This window comes from Odocoileus virginianus, chromosome 5 (genome assembly GCF_023699985.2).
Source record: "Odocoileus virginianus isolate 20LAN1187 ecotype Illinois chromosome 5, Ovbor_1.2, whole genome shotgun sequence".
NCBI lineage: Eukaryota > Metazoa > Chordata > Mammalia > Artiodactyla > Cervidae > Odocoileus > Odocoileus virginianus.
In genome coordinates, this window is record NC_069678.1 from 35286843 (window position 1) to 35314620 (window position 27778).

At 40.1% G+C, this 27778-nt stretch overlaps 1 protein-coding gene across 3 annotated transcripts in view; it reads left to right on the forward strand.

Moving 5' to 3' along the window:
• Positions 1–27778, forward strand: part of TGFBR3 (transforming growth factor beta receptor 3) — a 196257-nt gene that overhangs the window by 104168 nt on the left and 64311 nt on the right. For all 3 annotated transcript variants that reach the window (XM_070467775.1, XM_070467774.1, XM_070467776.1), the window contains one exon: positions 17317–17454. In XM_070467775.1, the coding sequence (XP_070323876.1) occupies positions 17317–17454 (138 nt within the window). The remainder of the gene's footprint in view (positions 1–17316; positions 17455–27778) is intronic.

Genomic DNA, 27778 nt, shown 5'->3' on the forward strand with positions numbered 1-27778 from the left:
GCTTGAAGAGCAGTGTTTACTTTGATCATTTTTCAACTTCTGTGCCCTAGCCTTTTCACGGAGTACAAATTGCTTTACCAGAGTTATGGGGCTGCAGCCTACGGACTGTTTTTGTAGTCTGGTTGCTGTGGTGATTCTTAGCCTTCCATGAAACTCCATCTCCAGGGAAACAGAAACCTTTACAGCTGTCTCAACCTTTTTGGTGTTGTATCTGGTGGAGATCTTCATCAAGCTTGTAGCAAGCCTGAGAGTGGTTGATTTGTGTCAGGGTAAACAAATACATGGAAACAAGGCATCTCATTCTGGACATGTTGTATTTCAAAACAAACAGCTTCCCTATCCTTCTCCCAAATCATGTGGGGACTTTGAAGTATCTCCAAGTCTGGCTGAAGCCCAGAGTTTAGTGAGCCATGGAGATGCTGTTGGTCATGATAATGATATGAGCAAGAGCTTTGGGAGAATGACTGAAGTCTGTAGAGTTGCCAGGTGAAGTGAAGGTGGTGGCAGTGCAGAAGCTTAATGGGGCTTGTGTGTGCCCAGACAGGAGAAGCTGGTTTGGGAAGAGAGGCGGGCTGAGTCTAGGGAGGCCAGCAGTTTGATGTTTAGGGAACTGTGGGAAAAAACTGTTTTGACTTTAAACTTCAGTAGAGGACAATAAAGACAAAACCTTCCTTCCATAGGAACCAAGGGAATGGAGAAAAATTATTAATAAACTATGACTTTAGAGGGTGGAAGTAATGATAGTGAATACCTAAACAGCACTTACTATGTGCCAGTCACTGTTCTAAGTGCTTTATACACAAGACATATTTAATCCTTTGCCATCTGATGGAATAAGCATATGTATTATCCTCATGTTATATAGTTGGTGAAACTGAAGCCCATAGAGTCTTAACAGGCTCAAGGCCCTAAGGCTGGTAAGTGGAAAGCCCAGAGTCCAACTGGTTCTGAGTCACTGTTCTTAACCACTAGGTCAAACTGCCTGTAATTTAGGAAGGAAGGCAGAATGACCTGAAGGATTGGATTACAGGAGACACTGGCCAACTTGCTTGGAAGAAAATGTAGATCTTGGAAGAAATTAAATTATGCTCTAGAATATGTTTATTGATTCATTCGCTTGTCCATTCATTCATCGTAAGTATTATGTAGTGCTTTCCAAGTGCAGGGTACTTCACTAGGCTCCAGGGTGATAAGAAAAAAGTCCCATTCCCTCCTCTCAGATAATTTGTATATTAACTTAATACAAGGCAGCAGGTGCTAGATACTGTAAGAAGGGTTAACTGGACAAAGGTCAGGAGCACTTACGGGAAGAGCTGCCTTCTTCCTTCTTGGGGCACCGATGACATGAAGCTTTCTTCAGGAGTGTGGTATTTTTTTCTGTGAGGTGAACAAAATTGATCCCAGGTGAAAATGTGAAGCTGTAGTTAAATTCAGTGTGTTAATACATACCTCTGCCTCTTTCTAAGGGCTTCCGTGGTGGCTGAGTGGTAAAGAATCCTGCCCATGCAGGAGACACAGGTTTGATTCCTGGGTTGGGAAGATGCCCTGGAGAGGGAAATGGCAACCCACTATAGTATTCTTTGCCTCGGAAATCCCATATACAGAGGAGCCTGGTGGGCTGCAGTTCATAGGGGTCTCAAAAGGGTCGGACATGGCTTAGTGACTAAACAACAACCTGTTTCTGAACAGAATTGACAGGTCTAATCTGATGAGTTTGCATATAGTTTGTCCTTGAGAATTTCCAAACCATAGTAGATCATTATGTCTAATTTGTGAACAGTGCTGGTAGGCATGAGTTGCAGGGTAATGATGGAGAGCACTTTAGAAGAAGGAAAATGTGGAGAAGGCCTGGGAGATCCATCTCTATATGGAATAAGTTCCTATGATGCCTCAGGTGATGACTGTGCAAAGTTCCCGAGATATATTGAGGGCCTGTCTATAACTAATATGTAATTTTAAACTATGGGACAAGCGTGTTTCTAGTGCTTACAAGTATTAATTTATTTATTCCTCATAAAAAGTCACTATTCTGTTTTGTAGATGAAGAAATAGCAGCACCGAGAGGTCAAGCAGTTTGCCCGGGCACACGGCTAAGGAGTCAGTGGAGCTGGAATCGAACGAAGGAGTTAGCTGCAAGTGTCCATGCTCTCAAGCATTATGTGATTCTGATTAGTCATATTTCACTTAATGGGTTTCACTTTAAGTCATAAAATATTCATCAAAACAGTCCGTTAGATGCTAAAGCATTCTTAAGTTTAGCTTGAGGCTAATGTCAGACCCCTTCCTTCCCATGAAACGTCTGGTCGTTTACTGTTCTAAAAGGGACTATATTCACTTTGTACATCATGCTTTATGTCTCAGTGCTGACTGGGAACCTTTCATGGTAAGTGGATAATTAATAGAAAAAAGAAACAAAAATCATAGAGTTTAGCTACTTGTTAAACTCTGGTTTGAAAAGTTTGTTTGCTTAAGAATGTGGAATCTGATGGTGACTTTGATTTTAGTAGGTTTCCTTGTTTTAAAGTTATTTTAGAATTTTATCCCCCAAAAATAGGTCTGAAAATTTTAACTTTTCATCATCTTTCTCCCAGAGAATAATAAAATTTCCCTCACATGTTGGAGTTTACAGAGAATTATATTTGTCATAATATAAATTATTTAACCTTCTCAAATCTCCTATGTGACTACTCTGATTTCTTTTGAGGTAAGAGGAGATTTAATTTAATATATCTCAGGAAGAATAATGGCTTGTTCAAGGCTACTTCTAATTTTAGAACCTGGGCTTATAAGCAAGAGTCAGCAAGCTCCCACAGACTCAAATATACTAAGACATGGACAGATGGGACCTGAACCTACCAGGATAGTATTCTGAGCTCTTTATGAGATACTAATGAACTGTCATCACTTCCCTATTAGATTTGCTTTATCCTAGTATCATTTTCTTTTGAAATAATTACTGTTGAGAAGTATTCTCAAGTATTTTACTGTATTGCTTGCTAAATATATAGACTTTAAAAAAAATATCTAGCAGACTTCTTTAGAGAGTAAATGAAATAAATGAGTGAAGTGATTCTGAAAGTCTTAAGAAAAGTATTCACTAATGAAGTTATGGAAGTCCTAGATTCTAGGATCAGAAGGGGGTCTTAGTGGTCATTCAATCCAGTTTATCCTTGGTTGTGAGTTTTATTTCTAAAATATCTCTGACAAACACTCACCCAGCCAATACAAGTTGTTCAGAAAATTGGGAAGGAGTGGAAGAAACAAGAAAATGTATCTATCACATTGACAGATTTTGCCTGTTTGTTTCAGACACCTTTAGGTCTGATCTGTCCTGCTTCGGAACCCTGCCTAGCCAAGCTGCTGTCGCCTCCCCCAACCCTTGACATCTTCTCTCCCCACACACCCTGGACATATCACAGTCTTGGTTGGTTTTATATTGAATATTATTATCACCTCCAGGAGTTGGTGATGGACAGGGAAGCCTGGCACACTGCAGGCCATGGGGTCGCGAAGCGTCAGTCAGATGTGACTAAGTAACTGAACTGGACTGACTGATCATCACCTCTTCATGTAGCTGTCTTTCTCTGGATTGTGGTGACCACCTTGGGGAAAGATAGGCTGCATCTTATTCCATTTTTGTGTTCAGGAATGGGTGTGGTGCCTGGCTCATCATAGGTACTTAATTAATGCTGCTTGAATAACTGAAAAGCACGCAGAGGAAGCACGGGTACCATCTGAAGCCCGCTTTGTGTGTGCCTGAGCCTTGACTGCCTTAGGTCTGGAGTCATGAGGGTTGGTGCGAGCATTCAGCCTTCTAGGATACACTGACTTCCTTGTACTATCATGTAAAGCTCTTTCTAGAAGAGATTTGAAACTCAAGAACTGGTCAGGTTTATTTTGCATGAAAGCTCAAATCACATTTTTTTAAAAAATTGTGTGGTAAAAAAGAGCCACATAATATATAATATTTACCATTTTAACCATTTTAAAGTACACAGTTGGGTGACATTTGTACATTCATGATGTAGTGCAAATATCACCACTGTTTTGTTCCAGAGCATCTTCGTCACTCCAAAAAGAAGCTCTGTGCCACTTAGCAGTCAGTCCCAGCCTTGGCAATGACTTCCTATCTCTATGGATTCACCTGCTCTGAACATTTCAAATAAATGGAATCATGCAACATACGGCCTTTTGTGCTGACTTTTTTCACTTTGCATGTTTTCAAGGTTCATCTCTATTGTAGTGTATGTCAGAACTTTATTCTTTTTATTGGTGAATAAGATTTTGTTGTATGGATATACCACATTTTGTTTATTTCATATGTTTTTATGGAGAGATTTGTCACTGAGTCAGATTTCTTATTTCTGGTCAAATATTATGAATGGTAGAGAATATTAATTATTTCTTCAAGATCCTGGTTATTTTGGAATATTTAAATTTATAATCTAAGCCTGAATATTTTGTAATGCAAGCACCCCATCCTTTTCCCATTTTGGCTCTATTTACTGCTTAGTGGTGGTATTTTCAAAGGATGAGTCAAAGACAGATTGGTAGACTATAGTAGTTTTGCTGAAAATGAGAAGTAGAAGACTAGTGGCAGTTGACTTAATAGGTGCATTTTGATCTTCACTGAATTATGAACCAGAGCTTAAGCTGTCTGATTCTGATATTTTTTTAGAACCTTCCAGACTTTGGTCAGGATTAGAAACTTTCTTCATAGATGTGTTATGGAAGAGTTGCTTTTACCTTCTTTATTTGCATGGGAAACTAAGTCTTTGTAATGTGTCAGTGCTCTAGCTGTGCCTCCTATGTTTTTAAAATACTCAGTAAAATTCAGAGATTATAAGCTTTCTAAAAAGTTATTTTATGTATTAAAATGAGACTATGCATAAATAGGTAAGACAATATTTCTAGATATTAAGGTAAAACCTCATATTTCCTAATGTCAAATATGGGAAACAATTTTAATTATTCACTTGGAAAAGAATGTCCTTTTCTCTGTTGCTCTGTAACTCACTGATTCCCAGTGAGTGACTTATCAGGGTTTCAATTTGTTGACTGTGTGTATGATATGGACAGAATTATTGAATCTTCATTATTGGGAAATGAATGACTGTGTTTAAGTTATGATTTGAAAGTCAAATGGTTTGTGTTAGAATTTGCACTTGTTTCATTTTGAGGTAAAATTTATTCCTCATCCCTGCTGTGACACTCAATTCTGATTTACCTGTAAAAATGTCAAGAGGATCATTCTTGATCTAAATAAGGAATGTTGTTCAGGTTTCTTACAACTTAGTCTTCTGCTGCTTTCTTTTACTTTTTATTTTCCTTTTTCCTTCAGGTTATTAATAAGTGCTGAAATGATTTCCAAGAGTATAGCATAACTGTAATGAATTTGATACCAGGTACAGCTCTTTACTGTAGCTTGTCCCTTTCCAGTTAGAGCAAATGTAATAAACTACTTTTAATGGTGCCTGAAGAAAATAGGAAATTCAACCCCTTTAATATTGGCTTTAGGAAGATGTGATCCCATCTTAGACACTTATCAACTACAGCATGCCAAATTCTGTATGCATATTTTGGCAACCTTCCCTCTGCTTTCTGTGATCATAGATCTTACCCTGAAAACTCATTGCAAGGCCTAGGGAAAACTTAACTCTGAGAAGGGAAACAGTATTGAACTCTAGTTTAAACACTTTAAACGGCATTTGCTCTATTGTACATTAGCCTGTTCTGACATAGTTCATTGCCTGAATTAAAAGCGTTTAAAATTCTGTGCCTCTAAGAGACAGTAGAACATATGATAAAAAAAATGCTTTTTAAGGAAAAAATTCCCAAGGCACAGATAACATGTTTCTCACCTTTGACGTCTGAGTTATTTGTTCCCCCTTTCTCATGGATGGGTCATGTAATGTTGAAGCTAAAGTTCCTCTAAAACATTTCCGTTTAAAATTATAACCTGGCTGGATGAAACCAGAATCCCTTAGGGGGCTGGTACTATGACTTTCAGGAGTTCTTTTGTTAGAGCTTTCAAAGGAAACCAGACTTTACAAAATTCCCAAGATTTTCCTACTGTGACCAGAATTTAGTTTCCTTAGAGAATGCTTTGGTCTAATCCATATATCAACTGGGAGGCCCTGGAGCTCAAGGAATGATTGGCTCATACCTCTGTCTGCTAATTCTGATTGTAGAAACCCAGAGGAGGGTATATTTCTGCAGATTTCCAGAGCCTTAGCATTCTCGTGGCCCTCTCCACTTCCTGGGTATATAACTTTACTCATGGCATGTCTGAGATACACTTGATTCACTTGGATTTGAAAGGCAACCAACACCATCTTGACTGCCATGGTGCATTCGTTCATGAGAATCGTGAGCATTATTAAAGCTTTTGTAGAGGAGATAGAAGGAGATAGTATTCATAAAAATACTTGTTGACCCATCTCTGTGGATTTCACTGACCTCTCAGCTTGTACTAGCCTTCTGTTGTCTTGCCCACAACTTAATCCTCTTCCTTTCTTCTCTATCTTTCTCTCTTTTCCAGAAGCAAAATAATTCCTGCCTTTTGCTTCTTTAGAGCAATTCCCCATCACCCCCTCTGCCCTATGGCCAATACTCAAGATTAAGAATGAGGTGGGCACTACTATTCAACATAGTTTTGGAAGTGTTGGCCTCAGCAATCAGGGCAGAAAAAGAAGTAAAAGGAATCCAGATAGGAAAAGAAGAAGTGAAACTCTCTCTGTTTGCAGATGACATGATCCTCTACATAGAAAACCCTAAAGACTCTACCAGAAAATTACTACGGCTAATCAACGAATACAGTCAAGTTGCAGGATATGAAATTAACACACAGAAATCTCTTGCATTCCTATACACTAACAATGAGAAAACAAAGAGAAATTAAGGAAACGATACCATTCACCATTGCAACAGAAAGAATAAAATACTTAGGAGTATATCTACCTAAAGAAACAAAAGACCTATATATAGAAAACTATAAAACACTGATGAAAGAAATCAAAGAGGACACAAACAGATGGAGAAATATACCGTGTTCATGGATTGGAAGAATCAATATTGTCAAAATGGCTATACTACCCAAGGCAATCTATAGATTCAATGCAATCCCTATCAAACTACCAACGGTATTTTTCACAGAACTAGAACAAATAATTTCACAATTTGTATGGAAATACAAAAAACCTTGAATAGCCAAAGTAACCTTGAGAAAGAAGAATGGAACTGGAGGAATCAACCTGCCTGACTTCAGACTATACTACAAAGCCACAGTCATCAAGACAGTATGGTACTGGCACAAAGACAGAAATATAGATCAATGGAACAGAATAGAAAGCCCAGAGATAAATCCATGAACCTATGGTCATCTTATCTTCGACAAAGGAGGCAAGGATATACAATGGAAAAAAGACAACCTCTTTAACAAGTGGTGCTGGGAAAACTGGTCAACCACCTGTAAAAGAATGAAACTAGAACACTTTCTAACACCATACACAAAAATAAACTCAAAATGGATTAAAGATCTAAATGTAAGACCAGAAACTATCAAACTCCTAGAGGAGAACATAGGCAAAACACTCTCCGACATAAATCACAGCAGGATCCTCTATGACCCACATCCCAGAATTTTAGAAACAAAAGCAAAAATAAACAAATGGGACCTAATGAAACTTAAAAGCTTTTGCACAACAAAGGAAACTATAAGCAAGGTGAAAAGACAGCCCTCAGATTAAGAGAAAATAATAGCAAATGAAGCAACAGACAAAGGATTAATCTCAAAAATATACAAGCAACTCCTGCAGCTCAACTCCAGAAAAATAAATGACCCAATCAAAAAATGGGCCAAAGAACTAAACAGACATTTCTCCAAGGAAGATGTACGGATGGCTAACAAACACATGAAAAGATGCTCAACATCACTCATTATCAGAGAAATGCAAATCAAAACCACAATGAGGTACCATTATACGCCAGTCAGGATGGCTGCTATCCAAAAGTCTACAAGCAATAAATGCTGGAGAGGGTGTGGAGAAAAGGGAACCCTCTTACACTGTTGGTGGGAATGCAAATTAGTACAGCTACTGTGGAAAACAGTGTGGAGATTCCTTAAAAAACTGGAAATAGAACTGCCATATGACCCAGCAATACCACTTCTAGGCATACACACTGAGGAAACCAGATCTGAAAGAGACACATGCACCCCAATGTTCATCGCAGCACTGTTTATAATAGCCAGGACATGGAAGCAACCTAGATGCCCATCAGCAGACGAATGGATGAGGAAGCTGTGGTACATATACACCATGGAATATTACTCAGCCATTAAAAAGAATTCATTTGAATCAGTTCTAATGAGATGGATGAAACTGGAGCCCATTATACAGAGCGAAGTAAGCCAGAAAGATAAAGACCATTACAGTATACTAACACATACATATGGAATTTAGAAAGATGATAACGATAACCCTATATGCAAAAAAAGAAAAAGAGACTCAGATGTATAGAACAGACTTGTGGACTCTGTGGGAGAAGGCGAGGGTGGGATGTTTCAAGAGAACAGCATCGAAACATGTATATCTAGGGTGAAACAGATCACCAGCCCAGGTTGGATGCATGAGACAAGTGCCCGGGCCTGGTGCACTGGGAAGACCCAGAGGGATGGGGTGGAGAGAGAGGTGGGAGGGGGGACCGGGATGGGGAATACATGTAAATCCATGGCTAATTCATCTCAATGTATGACAAAAACCACTGCAATGTTGTAAAGTAATTAGCCTCCAACTAATAAAAATAAATGGAAAAAAAATAAAAAAAAATAAATATAGTTCAAAAAAAAAAAAAGAATGAGGTGGGAATCAAAAGACATAGATTGGGTGGGTGGATGAGACACATGTTCATGTATGCACTTCCACTTACCACATTACTTAACCCTCCAAGTTGTATATAATTATTTTATATTCTTAGGTTAATCATGGTTCCATTATGGCTTGCAACTATACCTTCTATTTTTGTCTGGCTATTGATTATGAAGACTAATAAACATCTTTTACTATTGTGAAAAAAATAATGAGATGGGAAGGTAGGGAGAAGGAAAGAGACAGACATTCCATTCTGTTCTTATGAATAGACTATGAATATTTTTAAGAATAAAACAAGTTCATTCTATTCTTAGCACTGCCACTTTCTAGCCATATGTCTTTGGCTAGAAATTATCTAGCCAAAATTTTCTCTAAGCACAAGTTTCTTTCTTCATCTTTAAAATGGGAATAACTCTATAATTATGCAAAGTAACTCTTGATAAGAGTAGCAAATCTTAACCCAGTAGATGAACTGATGAATCTGCTTATTGTCTTTGAGAGATGATAACCAGTGCCTCTCACTACTATTCCTATTAACACGGCAACCAAGTATAGTGATTTTGAACATCTGTATCTTAGTAATTACTCCTCTCTAGATTTCTCTTTTGTGTTAGAAAGGAAACACTGTATGCCCATTCAGAATTCCTTACCAGCATCAGGTTAATGTACTAGTCCAGGGGAATCCAAATGCCATCCTTTAACTTTTAGAGCATCAAATTAAATTTAATCACTACTTGCACACTGAGTGGTACATTTGCTAACTTTAAGAGGGTGTGTAAACAGCAATCTTCATTGAGGTTCATAACTGCAGTTTGCAGATGGAAATGATTGATCCAGTACCCACATCATGTCGACATTGGGTTCTTGGTGTGCCTACCTTTTAAGTTGGCTTCTATTGGTCACCCCATGATTCTCTATTGTACAGGTCTGTTTATCATAGTAATGACAAGCAAGCTATCCTGACATCCTGTTATTATAGACATATACATGTCAAAGGAGTGGCTTACTAAACAGGTAGCAAAACAATTTTAAGCCCATTGTAAAAAGCAGACATTGAAAGGAAATAAATGAACACAGTACATATTACAGGAAGCTTTGGTTGTATATTAGTGTTAGATACAGTAATAAAGTGTTTGGAATTGATCTGTTTATTAAGTATGACAAGGAATATGAAAAAATAAAAGCAAACATTTTTTCATGTTAATCACTTTGTCAGTATTAAGTTCTTTCAGTTTTTCTAGAAGTTTAATTTCTAACTGTTCTAATACACTTCACTTGCCTGAGTCAAAATCACTTGAAATTCTGTGCCTCTCAAAGATAATAGAACTTTTGGTCAAATTTTTGTCTTTGTTATCTATCCCTGAGAAGGAAAACATGCTCCAGGGTTTTCTTCATATTTCATGTATTTGTATTCGCATAACTGTAAAAAATAATAAGTAAAATCATTCTGTTTTCTTGGCAGGCATTCACTGTTTGCCTAGTGTGATTCCCCTCTTTGGCACAGGTGGTGCTCTGCCCTGTCCCATACACACAACAGAGGGGAATAATCAGGGTGTTTATTCTCACGAAGCCTAGGCATGGCCTCGAAATTCTGTCCAGCACACGTTCCAGGCAGCCCCTGCCATTTGTTTTGGGAGCATGAGTTGGAATCTGTTTGCTTTTCTTGACTGTGTTTTAAAGTTCAAATAGAACTTGGTAGTGAAATTAACGTTCTCCTTATCGATGCATCGCCCCTCCCCCCCATCACTTTCTGGCTGGGAAAATGCAACCATCTGACTCTGTAACCATTACTTGAGTCACATTTCATGAATAACTGTTATTGGTGCTTCCTTTTACTCATCTTTCAGAAACCATGTTGCCTGCTTACTAGATATCTAGTCCTATGCTAGCCCCAATGATGCAGAAATGAGTGTGACTTAGTTTCTGCCCTTGAAGAGCGCCCTGAGGGTTTCACAGTGTAAGGCGGGGAGTCAGTGCCTTGCAGAGCAGAAACTGGAGCATGGTCTGTGGGCATGGCCCCCCGGCTCTGTCTGTGGGGCAGGGAGGATTTCACTGGAGGCTGCATTTTGAGCTGGGTGCACTTGTTGGTCCAGGGGCTGGCTGGAGGGTGCTGCAGGCGAGAATCCTGAAAGACTGTGGTGTGTTAGTGACAGAGACAGTTCCATTTTCAGATGGCAGATGCTTAGTGCTCAAGGACAATGGGAAAGTGGACTATCCGTGCTCCCAGACTTGCTGTCAGCCCCATCCATAGCTCAGGACACACCGACATCTGGAGCCTCCCCTTTCTCAGCCTCTTTTTCCTATAGTGACTAAGCAGTGGGCTACTCTGGGAGGCAGGACCGGGGTCCCTGGAATCCCCTTGCAACTCTCTCAGCTAAGTCTCTTTAGAGGGTCATGACCTGTAGCTTCAGAAATATTCCTCCGTTTATACGAGCTCTTGTCTCTCAACCCCCAATGCAAATTTAGTTCTGAGTATTTTTCCAGGGCATTCAAAATATAGACAGAGAAGCAGGCTTATTTCTGCATTATATTTCAGACTTTCATTTGAGGGCCTTTCTTCCCTATTTTGTGGTTTTATTAGATTATTTTCACAGGCTCCTGGGGAATCCTGAATCCTGTCCTTGTTGAGGGGAGGAGGACTTAATTTCAGAATTGACTGGCTGTATCCCTCTCATCATGTTAAGTGTCTCAAGACAAAACCATTGGGAAGGAGCATGATATCATTTGTCATAGAGGTGAAGTCAAAAGAACTCAAAACCTTAATGCCAGTGAGGCTTAGGTGAATGGTCAAATTGACTTCTTAGGTAGGGTGGAAACAGTGAGGGTCAAAATTCCTTGAATTTAACATTTAACTGATTGATGTTCTAGAAATTCAGAAAAATGTAAAAATAAAATCATAAGGAAAATTTTTTAAAGTTCCGGATCTACTCCTCCAAGAATATTTTAAGGGAATCTTTTTATACCAATTCCCAGATGGCAAAAGACAAGCAATGGTAAATAAAATGTCAGCTGTAGGGGTTCCTCAGATTGGAACACCCTTTAAAACACGGCAGAGCGACTAACTACTGTTCCCCACTCCCAGCAACTGGTTGCATATTTCAAGTGCATCTGGGTCAGATTTGAGTTCCTAAAAGTCCCATTGCCCAAATGTAAGGGAAATTTGAGTTCAGCTGTGGTTACCCTGGTGTCCTGAAGTAGGTTCATGTCTCACTGTCCGGCTGTGTAAATTATGAGTGCTATGGGAATCAGATTTAGGATGTTTTCAGTTACTGCCAACACCGTTGCTAAGTGGTTGTCTGCTTACTTCTGAAGAGGGCATAGATATGGCTATACACACACCAGGCTGGGAGTTTATGGGTCTTGTTTATAGACACAGTGCTGGAGTGCTTCTCTTATCTGTCTTCGTGTAAACTGATTGTTGGATCATTCATTTCAGACCAGTATTTGGTCTGATTTTAGAGAACAGAAGTCACTTTGGTAATGTTTTGGATGACTTCACTGTTTCATGGGTCCATTGGGGCTCTTACAAGAATCAGAAATGTTGAAATGGAACTTCACTGACACGTTAGCAAAATTAGACAACTGTTAGACTTTTGTATCAATTTTTTCACTTGCTTTGCTTTTGTTTGTTTTAACAAACCCCAAGAGGAGGGGATCTAACTAATAAGAAATTTTTGAAATCACTGTGGTAGAAATAATCTTGCATCTCTGCCATGAATCCTGGAAAATTCAAAACAGTTTTCATATGGCATCTTTCTATCAAGAGAGTGGTCTTTTCTGTAAGAAAGTACATAATTCATTTAGATAAAATGATTTGCAGGGCTTGCTGCAATGTATAGTTTTTGCTTATCACAGATAATCTGTGGAGAACTGAGTCTTCACCCAGACAAGGTCCAAAGAAAACGCTTCCTGTTGTTTTCTGGTGATAACGTGGCAAGGACAGGCTTCCTAAATGGGAGACAGGGAGGTTGTTTTCCCACTCGGAAGCTTTATGCTCATGAGAGTTGTCCTTGACTTTGGTCAAAACTATGTTCAGATTCCCCAGAAGAGTACGCAAAAAATATTTACTTTGAATTTCTTTGTAAAATAGAACTACATTAATTACATCTAATAGTTTGTTGAAATGCATAGATAGCCTCATAAGACCTAATATCAACAGATGTCATGGAGCAGATTAGACCAAATGGTTTTCCTGTATTTTCAGCAGTGTATGAGGAACAGCGTCTACATCTGAGATGTGACAGATAAGATTTACTTGTATTTTCTCATGACATGAGACATTATATTGTCTCATGACAGTATTCATGAGACTGAATATTCAGCACTGTTTGAGACAAACGTCATTAGCGCTGAAACTCTTAGACAGGGCTTTTTGGACTGCTGTGTGATCAAGTATGGTTTCAAGAAGTCACTGAAATTCCAGAAGGTACATGTGAAAGTGTTTTAGTTCTGCATGTGTACTAAGTCGCTTCAGTCGTGTCTGACTCTGTGTGACCCTCTCGACTATAGCCCTCCAGGCTCCTTTGTCCCTGGGATTCTCCAGGCAAGAATACTGGAGTGGGTTGCCATGACCTTCTCCAGGGGATCTTCCTGACCCAGGGATTGAACCCGTGTCTCTTATGTCTCCTGCATTGGCAGGCGAGTTCTTTACCGCTAGCACCACCTGGGAAGCCTCTTTTAGTTCTGAGTTGTCATCTATTATGTTCTTTCCCTGAGGGGATAATGTTTTAAAAGTAGAGGTGTGATTGCTAGTTTAATTAGAGGGAATAATTTTGTTTCTGTTTCTGTGATTAGAATTTTCGCGCTCTTCTATAGTATATTCTTTGACATGGGTTAATGGTTACTTTAACTTGGAGTTCATGGGTCCTGCAATGGATGTATTTCCCTGACATGGTCAGAAAGTTTTGTGTATCTGTGGGGTATTTTGGTGTGTGTATGTGGTGGAGGGTGGGGGTGGGGGTTCATCACTTGCATTAAGCTCTCAAGTGCTCTGTAACTCCCAGAGGTTAAGAAAGAGGCCAGTAATACAGAGATTTGTCACTGTTCCCTCATTTGAGATGCAGCCCCTCTAAGCTTACCTCCATTTGCCTTCACCACCACATGGCCTCTGGGTTCAGTTTGTTATTCCTTACACACGCACACATGTGAAACCTGTGGACTAAGAGATGACCCTTATTTTTATGTGTAAATTTGATGTCGGGTTGAGAGTCAACTCTCTAAACTTTTGTTTGGTGTCCAAGTTGGAAATTATTGGATATATTCTTTGTATCACTTCTCCATGGGCTGTTTCTTTGCTGCAGCCTGTCTCATCTCTGATCTTCCCACTGTAATCCCTGGACAGTTTACCCAGGGGGGAAAAAAGCTTTAGCACAACGTTCTTATCTTTGGAACTATAGTCTATCCTGATCTATAGTTGATTCTAAAGAGGATTTTCTTTTTCTCATTCTTTTTCTTCTTCTCCTTCTTTCCCCTTTTTTTCAGCCTGAGAGAAATTAGGCACCTTAGCCAGAAATTCTTTAAGAGCTATTCTCGGTATGTTCTCCCCACATTTCTGGGAGCTTTTTTACCTTCATTCTTTGTTGGTTGTTTTTGGTTGTCCTCTATCTTCCCTTCAGTATGATTTATTCAAGTGGAGGAAGGTTGCTGAGGGGTTAGGTGAGCAGGTGCTTGGGGGCGGGGGGACTCTCTGTTGCTGCCAGCTGATCTTTTTAAAAAGTATTGAGTATTTTTCTTTTAATTTCCCAATTGTAGTGTCAATTCTTCTTTGCCAAATGGTTTTTGGGGCTTTGCCTGGGCCCCATGTGCCAGAGTCGGGGATTCATCTTGGCCAGACACTGCCACATATTGAAGAGGGAGCCGATTCCAGGAAAGCTCAGAGAGCCATGGCTCCTAGAAATCTCTCCTTGATGGTGTGAGCCAGGCCTCGACACTTTGGACCATCTGGAAAATTTTGGACTTGATCACCAGTATCTGCCTCATACATATTTTTCTTTTCATTTCCTAAGGTTTTTTTTTTCCCCCTAAATTCTTGTTCATTGGAGATATATATTTATTACTGTTTTATCTGTGAGCTCCAAGAAGAATTGTCTGCCTGAGGACTGCAACTATTCTTTGTGCTCAGTAAACAGTTTTGTAATGAATAGATCTGGAAACTTTCGCACATTAGTAGTGACAGAGTTTCTTTGCGATTGTCAGGTACTCTTAGACAAGTAATGATTTCATCTCTCCTTTCCCCACTCCCCGTAGTGTGTGCTTTCTGTCGCGGGTGTCTCTCTCTTTAGTTACTGTAGCAATATGAATCTTTGCCCCTGCTCTGTTTCTGCCACCTCTCCCGTTTATGGGGGTGATCAATCTGACTGTTTCTAGACGTGGACACATCTCCAAAATTCTGTGAAGTTGATTCTGTACAATCAGAAAACATGTTATTTTGCTGTAGCTGTACCTGACATCACTGTTCATTAGTACTCTGCTTTTAATACTATGCTTATGCCAATGCTAAACTGATCCTAGCAGTGTTGCTGAAATAGCTCATGATAGAGTCTTGCTCCTGTGTTTTTTCACTTTTCTGTAAATTAGTTAGCTAAATACCTTTAAGTCTATTCAGATTTAAAAAACTTTTTAGGTAACATAAATTGATGAATTTATTGTGATAAATTAGTCATTAAAAATTATGTACTCTGTATTAAGCACAGTATTAAATGTAAGACATATCTTTGCCTACTGGGTATTTGCAGTCTGTTTTGAAAATCAAGACACATATTCTCAGTAGTAAATGAACCAGATGGCAATATATACCATAATGCAAATTATTCATAGAATAAGATGCTTTTGTGGCCTTGAAAAGTAGAGAATTAAACATCCAGTTGGCATTTACCGAGTGCCTACCCTGTGCTAAGGTATGGAGATTGATAGTTTAGTGTCTATTATCAGTGACCTGAGGATACACTATAATAAGTGACACTGGTGTCCTAGGCAGTTCTGCAATGAAAGGCAGAGATACAGTGAGATCACAGTGGTCCAGTAGCCACAGGGACGACTTCGAGTAAAGTAATCCAGCTTTGAGAGCTCTATGCCTAATGACAGTACAGATTCAGATCATAGATCTAGCCCATTTAATCCTCATAAGGATTGTGGCTGAGATGTAAAATTATTTCCAGTGTATCTGTCAGTCTCTCTTTCAAGTTAAAGTTCATTTTTGTTTTTCGCCTAATCAGTTTAGGGTGCTTTTTGGTGAGTTCAACTTGTTTGTGTGTGTGTGTACTCACTCCAGTATTCTTGCCTGGAGAATCCCATGGATAGAGGAGCCTGGTGGGCTACAGTCCATGGGGTTACCAAGAGATACAACTAAAGTGACCTAACACACATGCACGCACTCATGCTAAATCGTTTTAGCCGTGTCTGACTCTTTGCAATCCTATGAACTGGATTGAACCTGCATCTCTTACGTCTCGTGCATTGGCAGGCGGGTTCTTTACCACTAGCACCACCTCAGTTTGTTTAAATACAAGCAATTCTTGGGTCTTGCCTCGCCCCCCTGGACAGAAAGCCAGTGGAGACATACTTATATGAAAGTGTCTGTTCAGTATTTATTTATCCATCCTTTTGCTTTTCCATGTTCGTGTTGACTGACCTTGGCTGATGTGCTCTGGGAGGGTGGTGTTGAACCCTCTGTGTCCGGATCTCCTCACAGGTGCTTTTGGGTGATGCTAATAATGACAGCGTAACCCTACGGTAGTCCTTGATCTGCTATCAGAACTGGCCACAGGTTTCCTATCCAGGCTCATGGTTTTCTTCTCTGTTTTTGCTTTTTGGGGATTGGAACTGTATACAGTCCACTTTAATTCTCTGTGTTGTCTGTGCCTCATTTCTTTGGAAAACCCCTTCGGGCTAATAGCTGGGATGATGAAAGCACTGGCAGCTCCCTTTGGCAGCCCCTCTCCTTTAGCTTTCGGCGCTTTTCTTTGGCAGAACTCGCTTGACTTTATAGAGGGAGATTGGAGTTTACCTGGAAGAGAACAAAGTCATTTCTTTGATGATTCAGAGGAATGACCTGCCCCCAGGTGATTCTATTCTCCACTTTTAAATTTAGTCATTTGATTTGAAGGATAAGGCAGCCCTGAGGGAAGGTAACTTTTATTTTGCCTTTGCCAACTCTGAAAAAAAAAAGTGTTTTGTTTACTTGTATTTTGCTTTTACTGGGAGGTGATTCATGTTTTGGTTGAGATTAGTATGGATTGAACCCCATGATATAGCTGTTTTTTGTAGTTAAAAAAGGTCAAATATTGGCAGAATCATCTAGTTCAACCTAATATCTTATCTATAGAATCTGAACTAGCTTATAGCCTGTTTCTCTTCATGGTGAGCTGTGAAACAGTATGCCATGTGCTCTGCTGAGTGGTTTTAATGGAAAGCTAGTGCTGAGACTTCTCTTTCTGTTTCTTCCCAGGTCACTCTGCACCTGAATCCCATCTCCTCAGTCCACATTCACCACAAGCCTGTCGTGTTCCTGCTCAATTCCCCACAGCCCCTGGTTTGGCATCTGAAGACAGAGAGACTGGCAGTTGGGGTCTCCAGACTTTTCTTGGTAAGTGCTTCAAACCCTCCCAAGGTGATCCTTGAGCATAAGGATATAATGACCCTAAATTTTTCAAGGCTTTTAAAAAGGCTTATTTCACTGAAATGTTAATAATAGCAGAGTCCACAGTGTATTAAAGTTGGATTTTGCTCTTAGTGGTATTTGGGTGGCATTGATAAGCATTCACAGAAAACAAATAACACTCACATGTCCTCTTCTATGCATGAAGAGTCTGGTCTTGCTTACATGTTTGAGCAGGATCTATAGTCATACTCTGTGTGGCCTGAGCTTTGGTCTCAGTCTCCCCCTTCTTCCTCCCCATAGTACCAGGAGATTGTAAATATTGTAAGTAGCTATTAGATGTATGGTCTCTGACCGCAAAATAAATACATACAGACCCAGTTTATTCATATATAACATGGGCCTAACTGTAGGAAACTGACAGTGCTTTTGAGTATGAAGGGAGCCAGTTTAGTATAAGTGCTTGTAGGATCTGTTTGTTGAGAAAGTGACACAGTGAGCTCCAAAATGAAAACATTTGTATTTTATAAAATAGCTGGAACCCAGCTCTTGTGGAAGGATCCAAATATTACCTACTATTTGTAAATCATGTCCTTTTGAGTTTGCCAGAAACATCCAAGCTCGCTAGTTGTGGAGAAATTGACGGGTTGTTTGGATAGAATTTTTGGGCTATGATATCATGTCTGATGATGAGCAACACTGCACGGTGATAACTCACATTGTCTATCGCTGGGGATACATGCTAATGTCCTCAACTGCAGATCCTCGGACTCCCAAACCTCTCTTGCCTACGAGTGATCAAAACGAGAAGAGTCCACAGTTAATTGTGTTCATCTTGCACAATGAATACATTTTGCCTAATTAATGATTCTTAATTCAGATCTGTAGTTTCTTATCACTTGTATTTGAAGTGTACTTTTAAAAACTCAGAGGTGCCCACTGAATAAGATAAGACTCCATAGACAATACAATTAAAAAGTAGATAATTAAATGAGTAAAAAGGGAGGAAGGGAAAGCTTTTTATAGAAGAATACCAATGAATAGCTATAGAAAGAATGATGGAATTAGAAAATCATCAATTTGTAACTGTTGTAGTAAAAGTTGATTTGGCAAGAGTCATCAATAGATGCTGAATCTAGTGGTGGTGGAGGGTATTTGAGGAACAGAATATTTACATAGTCTTAAATTAGTTATTATTCTAGCCAATAATCCATATAACCTGAGTCTCAGTTCAGTTCAGTTGCTCAGTCATGTCCGACTCTTTGCGACCCCATGAATCGCAGCACGCCAGGCCTCCCTGTCCATCACCAACTCCTGGAGTTTACTCAAACTCATGTCCATCGAGTCGGTGACGCCATCCAGCCATCTCATCCTCTGTCGTCCCCTTCTCCTCCTGCCCCCAATCCCTCCCAGCATCAGGGTCTTTTCTGATGAGTCAGCTCTTTGCATGAGGTGGCCAAAGTATTGGAGTTTCAGCTTCAGCATCAGTCCTTCCAATGAACACCCAGGACTGATCTCCTTTAGGATGGACTGGCTGGATCTCCTTGCAGTCCAAGGGACTCTCAAGAGTCTTCTCCAACACCAAAGTTCAAAAGCATCAATTCTTCGGCACTCAGCTTTCTTCACAGTCCAACTCTCACATCCATACGTGACTAGACTCATGAGCAAATACTGAATAAAACTAAATTGGGTCACATTCTATAGAATAACTGGCCTGTACTCTGCAAAAATGTTAGTCTTCGAAGAAAGGTTGAAGAGCCATTCCAGATTGAAGGAGGCTAAACAGACATCTGTGGTCCCTGGGTAGGGAGTGGCACTGTCACTGTGAGGAACATTATGGTGACAATAGGAGGAACCGAAATTGAGCCTATAGATTAAAGTATCAATGTTATATTTCATGAATTTAATCATAGTACTTTTTTATTCAAGAGAATCCTTCATAGTAAACATAATACACTTAAACATTAAGAGTTAAAAGGCCAGATAGTTCAGAGAAAAATTAATATATAGATAGAATGTAAAGCAAATATGGCAAGATATTGAAAACTGACAAATCTAGTTAAAGAGTATACATGAGTTCTTTGTACTGTATTTGCAACTTTGTAAGTGTGAATTATTTTCAAAATAAAACATTTTAAACCCCAAAGTACATTTACAAGATAGGAGTTACTAGTAAGTTAAATTATAGCCTTTTCTGAGAATTTGAACTCTAATTACTTCTAAATTTAAAAGGCCAAAAGTCAGAATTAGTTGTTATTGGGCTTCCCAGGTGGCTCAGTGGTAAAGAATCGCCTGCCAGTGCAAGAGACGCAAGAGACGTAGGTTCAGTCCCTGGGTTGGAACGATCCCCTGGAGGAGGAAATGGCAACCCCCTCCAGTATTCTTGCCTGAATTCCTTGGACAGAGAAGCCCATGGTGTCGCAAAGAGTCAGACACAAATGAGCACACACACCTTATTGTTACCGGCACATTTATTTAGCACTTACTGCATAAATGCTTTAATGTTTTCTCTTATTTAATTCTCACAATAACCGCATGATGATGGGGATATTTCCAGATGAATTTCCAGATGAGGAACTAAGATTTAGAGAGGTTAAGTAGTGACCCAAATCACTTGGCTAGTTACTGGCAGAGTTGAGATTCAAATCCAGAAAGGACTTAACTCTACAAGCACTTATACTAAATTGACTCCCTTCATACTCAAAAGCACTGTCAGTCTCCTATAGTTAAAGGCATTTCTGATAGTAATATTAACGGTCATTACTATAAAATCCTATACTCATTTTGCCTTTATTGTGCAGAGTTGTGCTGTCCAATTCTGTAGGTTCTAGTTGTGTATATCTATTTAAATGAAGTAAAATCAGAAATACAATTCCTCAAGCACCCTAACCATTTCAGGAGCTCAATTTCAGGAGCTGCTACATTGGGCAGGTTATGAGCAAAGACTTTTGCTTACACTGGTTTGAATCCAAGCAGTAACAAGGGAAAAGTATTTAATTTCTTTAAGCTTGAGTTTCCTCAGTTGTAATATGGGAGTGATAATAGTCACTACATCATGAGGTTGTTCTCTTGATTAAATGCAAAATTTAATTAATTTGATTAAATGTAAAATGTTTAGTGTGGGACCTGACATGGATAATTTCATAAACATTACTACCATTTTTGTTGCTATTTATTATTAGTCATTAGTAAAGACCACTTGGGAAGGATGTTGAATTTACATTTCTAATTATAAAATGTCTAGCTTGGCCAGGGATGCCTGGCGTGCTGCAGTCCTTGGGGTCGCAAAGAGTCGAAACGGCTGAGTGGCTGAACAATAACAATTAACTTGGCCGGCCCCAGACTGAAAGGAGTTCCCGTTTCTTTGGGCTGTAGGTCCAGATGAAAAGTGGGGGTCACATATATTGTAGTTGCACCCATCGCTTTCTGGATTCTTTCTTCAAACTGCCTCTCTGTGACTTTTAAGGGAAAGTATCTTACTCCTAGTTATTATTTATTTGCTTTAATTTTGTTTAACATGTTCTTCGCCATCAGCTTATTACACACTAACAATGAACCGCAGGAGACGATTTTAGTAAACAATTGAACATCAGCCCTATCTGGAGTTTATCCCATGTGAGAAGATTGTAGACCAAGTGATGAAACTGAAATTACCAACACATGGGAGGCAGCATTGGGAAAAGTCAAGGATTCAAATTCTGGGGCACCTGAACTCTGCCGTGCTGTCCAGCAGGCTTTCTTTGGGGAAAATGGTTTTCTCTATCTGTGCATTTCCTCATGACCTGGAAGAGATGGTGGAGCATCTGTTGTTCATTCCGGTTCTTAGATCATTAGACAACGAGGGGTACAAGTTCTCTCACAAGCTGGGCAACTCTCCCTTACAGAGATGGTGCTGAAGGGAAGGAGGCAAGGCAAACTCTTCCCTTGTTCTCTGTAACTTGAAATGAACGACTTGACAGCCACTGGGGCAGAGGGATCTGGATAGATAATCACAGGTGTGTTTCCTTTATTTATGCATTGTAGTTAGAGGTAAGGGATAAGATAACTAAATTATTTTATTTAAAGTGTTTCATCCAAACACTTCAGAAGGTCCCTAGAATCTTTGGAAACTGAGGCTTAGCCATCTCCTTCAGTGTCTTTCCCCAGGTTACCTGGAGAGCTCAAGGGAGCTGAGGAGAGAGGCTTGGTCCCATGATTCTCAGTCTAAGATGTGCATGTCCTTTGCTGATGGATTTGTATTATTGTCCTAAAGCTGTCTTTACTTTAGAGTTATAATACTTTAAAAGTTTTTGTGTGTGTGTGTGTGTGTGTGTTTTGTTTGCATTGTGTGACTTGCAAGATCTTAGTTCCCTGATCAGGGATGGTGGCACCCTCAGCAGTGAAAGCATGGAGTCCTAATCACTGGAATGCTAGAGAATTCCCAACAGTTACTATTTTTAAGTAGGATTGTGCTGTGCTTAGCTGCTCAGTCGTGTCTGACTGTCTGTGACCCCATAGACTATAGCCCACCAGGCTCCCCTGTTCATGAGGATTCTCCAGGCAAGAATACTGGAGTGGGTTGCCATGCCCTCCTCCAGGGTATCTTCCCAACCCAGGAATCAAACCCAGGTCTCCCACATTGCACGCGGATTCTTTCCTTCTGAGCCACCAGGGAAGTCCAAGAATACTGGAGTGGGTAGCCCATCCCTTCTCCAGGGGATCTTCCTGACCCAGGAATTGAACTGGGGTCTCCTGCATTGCAGGCAGATTCTTTTCCAGCTGAGCTATGGGGGAAGCCCAGGGTTGTGAGAGAAATTCAAGTAATGATATTTACTCATCTATGGTCAGGGTGACCTTTTAAGTTGTCAAGTTTACATTATTATAACTGCCCAATTTACACACGGAAACCCTTCATAATTAGTTAGCAGGATCTTATGTTACACAGACTGTCTCAGCCACCTACGACGGTGACTGAAAACATTATATTTTAATGCCATCTTAAGAAGGTATCTGTTATCTCTTTTCTACTATCATATCTCTTCAGTCCTTCTCTTGATTCCACTGTGCAGACAGAAGGGAGTGTGTCAGGTAGGGAGAAAGTGGGGTTGGGTTTCCTCTGCAGGTGCAGTTCTTTTATCTGGTTGTTCTGGTTACCTCGGAAATGGGATTGGATGAGAGTGATTTATCAGGCTGAGTGTCAAGTAGTAAATCTTTGAGTATGTCTCACACACACACACACACACACACACACACATATGATCGAGTTGTCACAGCCTTATAGGTTTTCTTTTGCAAGGTGTAGGGATATCCCAGAGAAAATTGGGTTGGTTAGAGTTATCCTTCAGTGCAACCAGAAATAAAAATAATCCTACTCTCTCAATCTGTCACGTTGAAACTACAAGTAAAAACTCTCTTAGAAGGATCATCTAAGCTTATTTTTATTTATGCAATTATTTCTGCATCAAAGACAAAATAGTGCAATAAATGTCTGAACTTTTAACCTTAGTTTGCTAAAAATGATTGAGCAGAGCCACAATACCGGATTATCTTTAAAAACATGGTACAATTTGAATAGGCATTTCTCCAAAGAAAAAACACAAATGGCCAATAGACGTGTGGAAAGATGCTCAGTATCATTAGTTATTAGGAAAATGCAAATTTAAAACCACAGTGAGAATCCACTTCACATTAGAATGGCTTTAATAAAAATGGCAGATAGTAACAAGTGGTGTTGAGGATTTAAGGGAACTGGAATTCTCAAACATTGTTGGTGGGACGGTAAAATAGTGCTTTGGAAGACAGTTGGGCAAAATGTATGTGCATGGAAAAACTTGTCCACAATTGTTCATAGCAGCATAATTCATAATAATAAAAATGTGAAAACAACCCAAATGCCATCAGCTGGTGATGGGTTAAAAAGTGGTATACCTATACCCTGAGATATTATTTGACCAAAGGAATGAAGTACTGATACATACGACAATATGGATGAACCTTAAAAACATAAATAAAAGAAATCAGACACAAAAATCTACAGTGCATGATTCCATTTATATGAAATGTCCAAAACAGGCAAATCCATAGAGAGGGAAAGACAATCAGTACTTGCCAGAGGCTAGTGGGAGAAGAGGATGGGAAATGGCTACTAATGGTATGGAGTTTCTTTGGGGTGAAAAATGTTCTGAAATTAGATAATGGTGATTATTACCACAGTTGTGAATATACTTAAAACACTGACTTGTACAGTTTAAAAGGAGGAATATTATGATATCTCAACAAACTGAATTATAAGGGTAAATTGTATAATTTTGTTTATGTAATTTATATAATAGAATTATAATAAGATTGAATTATATCTTAATAAAGCTGTTAGAAAAAACAAACTTGCTGCAGAATTCTTTTCAAAATGATGTAATCAGTGAACCCATCTTTAAAATCATTTTACTTTATTCTGTGAGTTTTATTTAAAAAGAGAAACAAAAACCTTGCTTTATTTGTATTACAAACCTGAGCATTCTCTCCTGCAAGGTCTGTAGACTTAGAACTCTAGAACAAGCAGACATTTGAATGCCTGGTTTCTAGTAACATGAAATATCTAATCCAGGGGTCTTTGCAGCCTTTATTTTGTTTTGTTTTTTATTTATTTATTTTTGACTGCACTGGATCTTCAATGCTGCACAGGCTTTCTCTAGTTGTGGCAAGTGGGGGCTCCTCATTGTTGGGGTGCTTGAGAGAGATGAGCAGAAACTTCTTCTAACCTCATTCACTCTTGGGATTACAGTGCTGTGATTTATTTTTTCCAGCCATTTATCAGTAAAATCAGGAAAGAAATGCCTGTAAATATGTGTGTTTGAACGAAGGTGGTGAGTCAAAGGGGCCCCTTAAAGGTAGAGTTTCCAGTATTTGGGGCATACTTAACACCAAAATATTATTCATTGTTTGTCTGAAATTCAGATTTAACTCGGTGCCCTGATTTTATCTGGCAGTTCTATCCAGAGGTAACTCAGATTTTTGTTTCTAGTTCACACTCTGTCTTGGGTGTCAGGAGGCCCAAGTGCTAATCTTTGGTTCCATCACTAACTAGTTATACATCAAGCACTACACAAAATCACTTAACCACCCAGGTCTCAGTTTCCTCATCTGTAAAATTAGGAGGTGGTACTAGTCAATCTCTGAAGTTCCTCCCAGTTTTCAAACTTTCCAAGAATGATAGTACAAGAGCTACATATTAATATTATATCCCAGTTTAACTGGAAACAGAAAATGGTAATCTGAACATTGCCTCTTCAGCAAATCCAAGTAAATATCAGGGCAAGGCAATTGAAATAAATGAGAGAACTCAAATTCTATGCTCTTTGGATTAAAAACAAATAAAAATTTAACCCTAATGAAAAATGTAAATTAATACCAGGACCATGCTTAATATTTAAAACCTAGTTTTGTGTTTCTGACCGGGGTTGGGGATTGGGTGAAGAGGCTGAGGTTGCCAAAATCGGTTTATCCCTGTCACTTAAACTTGGCGGGGGGGATGAGGTCCAAATATGTTGGGGCTCTGCCACCAAACCACAGGCAGTTCTCTGGTCTGCGCGGCAGTTTGGATGACTGACAAGGCTGAGTGAAAAACAAGTGCTATTTGTTTTCCTGTGCCCAGTATTTAACTGGAAATCAGAAGGCAAAATTTCCAATCAGTTGTTAAATAGCCCCAGATGTGTGCTTAGCATGGCTCTAGGAAGGGACATGCACAGCCTGTAGCACAGCGCATGTCCAGAAATTCCTCTTCTGAATCCGAGTGATGTGTAACTGAGCCCTGAGCATCCAAAAATACCCTCTGAATAGCTCAGACATTCAAGTTTGCTTGTGGAGGAGGGAACGTTTAAAAAATTTCTGTATTCTCTACTATGTTGCAGTAAAAAACCTGGACATGATTTCTTTTTTTCTTTTTGAATTTCCTCCTTTCTCTTGTTTGGCAGTTCTCCCCACCTTTAGAAAAACATGGCGTTAGCATACTTGGTGTGACGGTTTCTGTAACTACTTGTTCATTCATCCAATACCCAGTTTTCAGTGCCTGCAGGTCATTGGGAACTGTGCTAAGTGTGGAGGCTCCAGAGCAAAATGGGGTGGATTGCCTGCCCTCAAGTAAGATGGGAAAGATGGTTATGAGACTGGGAAGTACTGTTGTTGGATCCTGAAAACTGGAGAATATGCGAATCCTCTTATTTCAAGTGCAGTTAAGGCAGCTCCCTCTGTGAGGCTGACCCAGGAGCAGTGTGTGGTTGAGGGCTTAGGGGTGCCGACCTGAGTACCAGACGTGTTTAACCGGAAGTGTCACCCCTATATACTAGGGGTCCAGATATGCTGTTTTGGATTTTCCAGTGAGGTCTTTCCCCAAATAAATTTTCTCTTAAAGGCAGATTAAATAGCTCAATGTTTCAAGATTGGTTCTTCCTTTTTCTTTTTTAAAAATATCTCTTGTGGAATGACTCACTGTGTCCTGTGGGATATTCCAAGTGGTTGTGTACCAGGCACTTTTGTTCCAGAGGCTGCTTATCTCCTGGTTTTGTGGCTTATCCATAAGAGCCTTAATTATAAGGGGCTTGGTCCTTTCATGAACCGGAGTCGGTCAACTACCATATTTCCTAGGAGCGAGTTTCTGGCCCTTTTGTGGTGAGAGAGCTCTTCCTAAATGTCACGGAGGTAATTAAGAGCATTGGAAAGAGTCCAGTTTCAGCTAGTAATCTTGGTCCAGAAAGAGTTCTTGAAAGACTTCCTAGGATTTACCCTAACTCGTTGTATGAAAACTGGTGAATGCTGCCAGTGAGTGGCCCCTTGGCCTTCTGAGGTTTGCCTGGGTGTATTCTTCCTGATCAAGACATCCTGTCCTGAAGGGTTCACGCAAACATAGACTTTTCCTGCCTCTGCTGGACGTGCTGTGCCATGTCTGCGTGGGAGAGGGCTGGTGTTTCTTTGTGTAGAATCCCATGGTGTCCTTTAAGGCTTTACTGTTTCAGGCTGATCTGGTAATGTGAGGAATCTGCCCTTCCCAAGCATTGGGCAATTGTATCAAATGTTACATCTCCAGTGCCCTTGGTGAATGTGGTGGACAGCCTCCAGAGAGCTGTTTGGTAGAAAAAGCAAATATTTTGCTAAGGGAGATTGAAGAATATTTTTTTCATGTCATGAGATGGGGGAACTCTGTCTCCTGGGAAGTACTAGTGAGGCTGACTTGAAAGCTCATTGGTGTTGCATTGGTCCTCTCATGAACTGCAGACATTGAGGTCCTTGGTAAGCGTTTCCCACAGGGAGCTGATATTCACTGTTTCTCAAAAGAACCACAGGACACCCTGACTCCTCCTTAGGCAGAGTCGTTGGAGCTGTTTGAGGCAGCCAAACATAGGATAAATGGTTTTCCCCAAGACCTAATTGCAAGAGGTTGTCCTGACTGTGTCTGACTGTACATAGCAACAGTATCCTCAGAGGCTGTGTGAAGCTTCTGAGATAGTGCTTCCGGTGCTCTACCCGTGGCTGGAAGTTAGCTGTAGTGGCTGCCACCTTAAAAGTAGCAAAGCCTTCTAAAAGGGATTGAAACCCATTTTTTGGGTAAAAGTCTTTATTGAATTTGTTACAATATTGTTTGGTTTTTTCGGCCCAGAAGCATGTGGGATCTTAGCTCCTCAACCAGGGACAGAACCCGCACCACCTCCATTGGAAGGGGAAGTCTTAACTGCTAGACGACCAGGGGAGTCCCCCCTACCGGTGTTTTGAGCCCTTCTTTCTGTGATATTTTCCCCTTTGTTTGGAGCCTTCGCCAATGTCCCTCAGTCATAGTGCAAGGAACGTGACTCTCCTGAGCGACATCGTTCAGGTAACAATTTAAAAACTGCTTCTTGACCGCTTTTCCAGCAACATTAAGTCCGTGGGGTCCCTCCGCTTGTTCTCTCTCGGTCAACCCCACCAGGATGCCCGGCTTTAATATCTGCATCTGTCCTTAGCCCTCTGGGGATCATTTCTTCATTGACGTTAAATGTGTTCAGTTCAGCCTTCCCAGCTTTGGCATAGGAGATCACCTTAGTCTTCTCCAGAGACTGTGAACCTTACTATGCAGCCTGCCTTTGGTTGCAAGCTAAGCTGAAGGAAGTTCAAGAGGGCTCCAGCCAGTGGTTGGATTGAAGGCCCCGCTCCATCCTGGCACCCAAGGACATGTCCCTTTAGAACCCCTTTCCCCAAAGTGCTCTTAGGTCTGTGGTTTCTGAGTCAGGATATGCAGCTCCATTCTCTTGGAGCTTGTATCAGCCCTTCACAGAAGCTGTATCAGTCAGGGGTTATCCAGAAAGGA